The following is an 8,701-nucleotide window of genomic DNA, read 5'->3' on the forward strand; positions in this document are numbered from 1 at the left end:
CCTCTGTCCTAGTTGTCATGTTTTCCTTTCTAAAAGTCAATTTGACTCATTTTCAAAGCTGATTAATAGATTAGATCAACTCAATAGTTATATTCAAAATTTGATATTCAAAAACTAAATAATAAATACTAGTACAAGTTGCAACATTCATAATGTTAATTTGATGAGAACATAAATTCTAAAATGGTAGTCAAAGTTTACCTAATTTGGGAGAAGCGAAATATGACAAATAATACTAGACAGAGGGAGTAGTAAATAGTCCGAGTGAATGTAAGAAAAGAAAAGCGATTATTTAAAAGGGGAATTTAAATTACATTGGAAATGGAAAGAAACTAAAGAAAACTGTAAGATAACCCATTCATTCTAGCAAAAATTATTACCCACATTAGAAGCTGGAGGAATCTCAAAATGCCAAATTCTTCCTACCCCTTTGACCAAATTTTTCCTACACAAGAAAAGTTCAGCATAAATCTTCTCTACCTTACGATCCACATCATGTAAAAATACATGTGTTACACCTTTTCCTTTCCTATTTCTTGCCATAACAGCTGCCGAATAAATAGCTGCCATTCTTCCTGGTGCTTCTGCAAAATAGCCTCTTGGTGCGTCGATCATAATCACATCCCATTCTTTATTGTATACTTCATCTGGTAACATATCTAATGCTAATCTACAGCCATGATTGCCACGTAAAAATGATTTTTTGGCTGAACAATCTGGTTCTTTATGGAAATGTTCCACTAACTCATCTGCCTCCGATAACTTTGTACGATATTTCACGGTCTCAGCATGAAGAAAAGGTGCATCTTTTAGTATGGTCTTGACCCATTTTGGATCTTCCTCTAGGAACAATGTGTTACCACGAGAATTAAATGATGCCCACATTTGAGAATCATGACCTAGGCCAAATACAAGGAAATTACAAGGAGTTTTCTTTTTCAGGACATCGAAAGATACCCTGATTTCGTCGATGTTTTGTTGAGGTATCACTCGCGATGTGGCGTAGTGTAGAATGGCATCAAGCTGGAGTTGTTGCGGATTAATCGAGTTCTTGCCATCATCAAGAAATTTCCCTATGCTTGGAGCTTTATTGTTGTTGCAAAGGATCCAATTGTTTGATGTTTTGAGGAACAAGGAAATGAAAAGTGCACCTCCTATTAAACCTACTAATGCTATGACAAGGCACCATGATTTCTCTGGCTTGAAATGGCTATGACTCTGTTTTTGCATGTTTTTAAAGGATGGATTTGGATGAATTTGATAATCTCTGATGAAGAAGGTGTGATTTGAAGTATGAAACTTGTTTACGTCTGTGGAAGGCAAAAAAGGCATTTATAAGACTTTTTCATGAGATACTGACGTGCACGTTATCGACGTGATTACTCATGGATATATAGATAATCCTATAATTATTGGCATCAATTATTTTTACCAATTATTTTTATCTCCAACTAATAAGGTATATGCATTATTTCCCAGTAGAACCCAAATGATATATTAAGCAATGTTTTGACATGTGGCAGATGCAGCCATTGATTTTGTGCTGTGATCAAAAGAATTTAGGGCCTTATTTATTTGCACTTAACGAATATCTGGATCTTAATTTATTCAACTATTGGTCATTATATTAAATATGTTTGTTTGTTATTTTGAATCTTAATTATTTAAATTTTAATCATTAATTGTATTTATTTTTCTTATTTTATAACTACTAATTGAGTCTGATAAATCCAAATGATTAAAAATTAAGATCTATGCCAAAGTTTTAATATATACTATATCTTTAAGATGATATCGATTCAAGGATTTCTATAAAGATAATATTTCACCATTACTTCATCCACTTTTATTGCTAACCATCGCCATCACCCACCATTGTCAACTACTATCACCCATCACCCACCACCACCATCTTTAGCCACAGCCACAACCACAAATATAATATGATGAAAAAATATATTTTAAATGTTGGTCAAAGTTCACATAGTTTGAATTTTGAAAAGTGAAAAGCGATACATAAATTGTGACAGAAGGAGTAACTTTAAAATAAAGAAATTAAAGTTGTATAAGAAAACAATTAGACCTAATTATTTAATATCCAAATCTTAATACAATATTCTAATATTTAGATTCAAATGTCTTAATCTAAATACGCATCTTATTCTAATGTCTCAATTAATCTTTTTAAAAATAAATGAGGCCTTAGTATTTTTAGTAAATAATTAAATATATATTTTGAGAAATCACTAAAATTTGATAAATATTAAATCTATATCCATAACTATGAAAATAAGATAAATTTAATGCTGAAAATATTAAAGGTTACATTCATCAAATTTTAATCATGAATTCTCCGTCTGAATTTGACGGTCCCTGAAGATTAGATCTATTAATATAATATAACTAAGCCAACCCCATAATGATATTGGAAGATAACAAAATATTGGGGGAATTGTGTGCGTAAACTGTAAACTGTAAACTATAAAATATAATGGACTCCGTCCTAATTTATGTGATGATAACTAAAAAAAAACACGGAGTTTAAAAAAAATATTATAATTTGTGATCTAAAATAAGTTATGAATATTTATATGAATATTAGTATATGGACATGTGTAACCCATATTAATCGCTATAAATTTGTATTATCTAAAAATAATAAACTATTAATCTTGTATATATTTGGTAATATTTTGTTGAATTTTAAGATGGACATTATTGGTAGAAAAGTTAAAATATCCTCATATTCCTCGCACCTTTCTGAATGATGTCTTTTTGCATTACATTATTTCCAATATAGTCATCAACAATAAACATTATTGAATATACCATCATGTATTTTCATTCTGAAATTCGGTTGTTCTTTTTTCTTTTTAAATATTTACATTTTTTTATTCCTAATTTATTGTGCTTGTTGATCAATTACAAATTTCATGAAATAGGTGTAATAGCTTTAGAATAAACCTACAAGTTAAACAAAGAGTTCACGATGTGCCCAAGCCATTTTCAATAATTCATCCTTTACAAATAAATATACATCCAAGAATGTTAAAGTAATTTAAATTATATTATTTTTGGAGAAAAACTTTAGCATTACCCAAAGTGGAAAAAGATACGCTATGTTCCAACTTTCAATACAAAAGCCTTAGATCTATAATCTCTTATTTTGGTTGTTTCACCATTGTCCATATTCTTTAATCCCATAAAAGAGATCCCCCCCCCCCCCCCCCACCAAACACCAAAACCATGACTAAAGATAAACAATGAACATAAATAACTAATAAATAAATAAGCAAAAAGGAAAGAAAGAAGAAGAAAAGGTACCATGAATCACGATCTTAGCTTGGGAAACCTCTATTAAGAGATTACTTTTGGCTGTTGAAGCACTTTGAGTTATGCCGATTGTATTCTCTGAATATAAGGAAACATTATTAGAAAACGGTGATAAATCGAGAAAAAAAATTGGTGAAAGTTTGATAAAAGTACTGATAAGCAGTGAGCAAGGAAAATTAATATGATCAGAAAATGGTGAAACCGAAGAAAAAATGGTGAAAGTTTGATTAAAGTATTAATTCCAAAAACGGAACAAGAGTTTAATACCTGTAAAAGTGAGAGGACATAGAATGTCTTAGAGATTTCATTCCTTTTAAATGCATCATTAAATACATTAATTAAGCAAGACTATTCAGAGACATTAAAATGAATTTGGTCAATTTGAAAATACACTTTTTGTAACTCTTCAAATTCTCCCTATTTTGAGTAAACCGAAGAGAAGTTAGGCGAATGTATGTTGTGGTTTATGAAGAAATAATTAATACTAATGTTTAATTTAAGGAAGAAATAGTCACTCAACTTTAATGAGTAAATTTGTAAATTTAACTTTTAATAACTTGAGTTGTTCCAACTTTTAGTATAGACTATTTTTCGGACAGGTGTGTTGCACGTGTATTCCATATTAATCAAAACATTTTAAAACATATAAATATAAGCGATGAGTTCCACAAGCTCAAATTTTTGAATAACGAGCTCACTCAATCAATATGTATTGTCACTACAAAGCACAATTTATGAAACTTGCTATGTAATGAAGTTTAAAGAATATCTTCATTAACACGACAATCTGTGTCAGATATTGATGGTTAGATATTTTAATGTTCGCAAAATTTAATAGTCCAGCAGATTTGAGAAAATTATAGTACCTTTTAGTTTCCGCATTTAATTTTTAATAATCAGAAAAGTCATTCGAAGAATTAACTTGAGTGGTTATAAGGAACCGTAAATTTGAAGAGAGGATAGTCTCAATACTTGGGCAAAGTTCCTACCACAATCATGATGAAATATAGTATCTTTTTTCTAAGAAGCAAACATATTCACCCAAACGGGTGATAGTGTTAATTCTGTGGCACACAACAATTGAGATTAGTGAAATTAAACAGCGTACTTTAGATGTCATGCAAATAATAGTAGCAACATTCAGTTGTATTCGCATCAACATAAAAGACTGCCCAAAAAAAGCTGCTCTTCGTGGCGTATCAATAGGCAAATCTCAATCCTTTCATCTAGGAACTACGTGAATCGACCAGTGCGTTTAGATTAATGAAAGATAAAATATAAAGATGTAAATATACAAAAAGTCAAAAGGATTCAGCATATAGTATCAACACATCAAAAAAAAAAAAAATTACCTGTCTACACAACATAATTTTCAAACGAAGTGCGTCAGTTCACATCACTTGGAGAAACATAGCTTCGCTATGATAGTGTTCCACACAGAACTAAGAATTATAATTAACTATAACAAAAATTAGTGTGCAATATATAAGGAAGAGTAAACTTACAAGAAGCTAGAACTACAAAGATCACAACCTCTTTACACTGGAAAAAAATACAGCAGTCTGCTATTTTTTTAATTTGGTTTGTAATTTATAGATGAAAGCCTCCAGAGTATGGTGAACAATTGTTTTGATGCCTTGAGTTTATTCGACTTCTGTAAGGCACGTTCATTTCTTCAGAATTCAGCATCACTTAAGTTTGGTATGATGATTTACATTATGATAATTCGTATCATTACTGGTAAAATTGAAAGTCTAAAGTTAAGCTATTTCTAAATAAGAAAATATAATATTCTTTTCGAACAGATTAAAGGAAAAAAATATGCCAAATAAAATAGAATGACTGAAATAAATTAATTAATACAATAAAGGAAGTAGAAAGGGGCTGGGAAGGGAGGGGGGAGTCATGCGATAACACAACATACTGGTTTCATGGACTGATGCCGATCCAATACAAGAATCATATACAGTCAAATCTCTCTATAACAATACCATTGAGTTTGCGGGTTTTTTATTGTTATACCGAATGATTGTTACACCTATAACAACATCGATATTTAAATAATATTTTGCTGCTATCGAGGGAAAAGATGCATAAAATCTAATTTTTTATTTTTTAATTGGCAAATTCTAAGCTTAATCACACTTTGTATAATGAAGAAAAATCTTTTAATGATGAAAACATATATATTTATACAATATTTTTGGTCATAATTATTAAAGTATCAAAATATTTGGTCAAAATTTCTAGACCTATTATTGGTAATCTTAGATATTTTATTTCTATAAAGATGATTAATTATTATATTACCGAAAAAGAAGGTAGTTGTTATAAAGGGATAATTTTACAAAGAGTGCACTGCCATAAAGATGGTTGTTATTGCTATAGGTAAAAAACTATTATAAAGATGTAAAATATAACATAAAAAATCGGCTCTGAAAATACTTGGTTGTTAGAGAGAGGTACTGTTATACGAGGATGCCTTTATAGAGAGGTAACTGTACAATCCAAGATCAGATTTATGATAAGAAAAAGAAAGACGGAGTTGAATAAACGGGCTGATGTTATAGCAAGTAAAATGAAACAACAAGAACAAACTAAAAGATAAAAAAGGAGCTTATACATAAAGACTTAGAACCAGCAACAAGGTTATATCTAACCAAGACCATAAGTTGAGTACAAGTTGAGTACACAAGCAATCAAGAAAGGGATTTGATTAATATAAACAAAACGTTCACCTTGCAGCAACCAATAATTGTTCACAAAAGAACATAGGGATCTATCCTGAAACCTCTCACAAAGAGTCTTCAAAGATCAACATAAGCTAGGGTTTTACAAACTCCAAAATAAGCTATATAAAGCTTGGAAAATAGTAGGTTCAAATGGGCTTTGGCCCATTAGCTAAACAAGTTGAAACAGGGAAAAGTATATAGATGTCCGCTAAAGGTAAATTATTTATACATCCATAGTCCTTTACTTTGATGCCACCTAAATAATTACTCGAAATGCTCCGTTTCCTTTTTAGGACTGACGTCATGCTGACGTCAGCGTGATGTCGCTTGTCAACTTTTTTGTCTTTCGTGTTTTATCTCTCTCTCTCTCTCTCTCTCTTTTTTTTTTTTGTGTGTGTGTGTGTATTGTTTTGGGAATGATTCCGTGCTTGCTTTCACTTCCTTTCTTTATTTTTCTTTTGTCTTGTTCTTTTTCCTTGTGTCTTTTTACTTTTTAAAAAAAAAAATTAAAAGTATCAAAATAAATATAGTAGCTAACTACTCTTAGATTAATAAAATACAAAAAAAAAAAAAAAAGAACTTCAACAAGAAGTAATTAAGAAAAATACTAAAATCACTACCTTATAAAGAAATAATTTTATAAATTTTCTATTTTTTGCAACTAAAAATAAATTCATATCTAATATATATTGGCCTTTTTCTTTCTATAACAATGATAAAAAAACAAACTTATTCTAGCATAACGTAAGCTAAATTAGTAACAGTTGAAATATGCGTTTGCAATATACTATGATACTCCCATAGTATATATCATATACTAACGGGGTATCATATAAAGCTATGATTGTCACGACCCAACCCGTCGTGATGGCACCCACACTAACCCCCTGGTGGGCGAACCATCCCCTTAACCAAATTCTCATTCATTTACCCAATTACAAATCAATAACAATGGAAATAATCATAAAACTATCTAGTCATACCATATTCTAAACTATTACAACCCAAAAGTTCTGAAAGTCATCGTATAAGGACTCTAAAACATAAAGCTGTCTAAAGAATAAATAACTATCTATAATATCATAATATCGGGAAAGGAAATAGACATCAATAATGAAAGACCTTCAGGCGGCATGGCATGGATAGGAGTTAACCCTCTGATCTGAATGGCAAATGGCCTCAGGCTAAATCTGAGGTCTGGACGAAGTCTTTGGCACACAATCTACACTCAAAAAGGTGCAACAACGTAATATCAATACAAACACTATGTACCGGTAGATATCATAAGCTGATTAGGATTAGAATCATGCATACGTTCATAAAATCAACGGAATAGGCAGATAGGTATAACAACACAATAACAAACCATCTACCAATCACAAGAATAACATAAGACCCAATGCAATGCAACCAATGATAGTATCTCAACCGTACACACACGCTAAAAGTCGTACAATAGTCATGACCTGCAGGGGACCCATGGTGTCCTTGTACCACTCGCTCCGGAACTGACCTCGGATCACAAGTCCATAATTAGGCCACATCCTCACCCCCTATCAAATGTGCCCTATATATATATTTCTGTATCTGCTCACAAGATGCATCTCAACATATTTTTAGTTCAGCACTCAATAGGAAACATGATCAATCAATAATATCAACGTCAAGGAATACAGGGCACCATGCCACAAGTCACAACAAGACTCAGATAAATCAACTCAACAACAGTATAAATTCATAAGTCATCTTAATCAACAAGAAAAGTATATATATCAACTCCTTCCTTCCCATATCACAACAAATGCCTCTCAGGTTGCAGTACATAAAGTAATGGCGACAAGCCCACATAATCAACAATCATACCAACCTAAGTAATATCCAACTAGACGTCATGTCCGAAGACCTAATCATGCTTTCTCCCGACAATTATGCTACATATACAATCAACTAATCAAAGTCTAACTCAAGTAAATCATAACCTACCTCAGATGCAAAACTGGAACAAATGAAAGCTACTCCGCTAGAGCTTTCCCCTTTCGTAACGCCTCGGAATGCTCAAAGTCTAGCAATATAACGCTAAGTAAGCAATAGACCATCTAATCAACGTAGAAATCAACATTGGGAAAGAATACCCCAATCCACCCATAACCATTCAAATGGACGAAACTAGCATTTATGGGTGAATTTATCCTATGCTCAGTGCTAACAATCACAATCCTCTTCTAATCGATTTAACCCTTTCAAATCATATTTTAGGCAAAAATCCCCATTTTGGGTGGAACCCTAGGTCTCAATATATAATTCTCACAATAATTAAGCAATTTCACATTAGAAAGTGATAACCTACACTTCTAGATGCTATAATCAATGTTATAAAAATATTCCACAATTTTCAACAAGGGTTTCATGAATTTAGCGTTCTAGAACTTCCATCCACCATTAATGGACCTTAAGACTAACTATGGAAACTTAAGAAAGAAAGGTAAAGGAATGAAATGGTAGTTTAGAAATTAACGTTAAGGATGATTCCACCAAGCTATTGAATAATCGCCTCTTTCTCACTTGGAAACTGTTTTTAGAGTTTTGTGACTAATGACTCGTACTTAGCAAAATAAAAGTGGGTTTTTGCCTCCTGT

General features: G+C 31.5%; 1 protein-coding gene across 1 annotated transcript; it reads right to left on the bottom strand.

Moving 5' to 3' along the window:
• Positions 1-271: 271 nt before the first annotated feature.
• LOC132067292 (arabinogalactan O-methyltransferase 1-like) lies at positions 272-6,150 on the bottom strand. The gene is made up of 3 exons (XM_059460489.1): positions 6,072-6,150; positions 3,325-3,411; positions 272-1,310 (listed from the first exon to the last, which is right to left on the bottom strand). The coding sequence occupies exon 3, from the start codon at positions 1,228-1,230 to the stop codon at positions 364-366; it is 867 nt and encodes a 288-aa protein (XP_059316472.1). The 5' UTR covers positions 1,231-1,310; positions 3,325-3,411; positions 6,072-6,150; the 3' UTR covers positions 272-363.
• Between the last annotated feature and the right edge of the window lie 2,551 nt (positions 6,151-8,701).

This window comes from Lycium ferocissimum, chromosome 8, assembly GCF_029784015.1.
Source record: "Lycium ferocissimum isolate CSIRO_LF1 chromosome 8, AGI_CSIRO_Lferr_CH_V1, whole genome shotgun sequence".
In the NCBI taxonomy this organism is placed as follows: Eukaryota; Viridiplantae; Streptophyta; class Magnoliopsida; order Solanales; family Solanaceae; genus Lycium; species Lycium ferocissimum.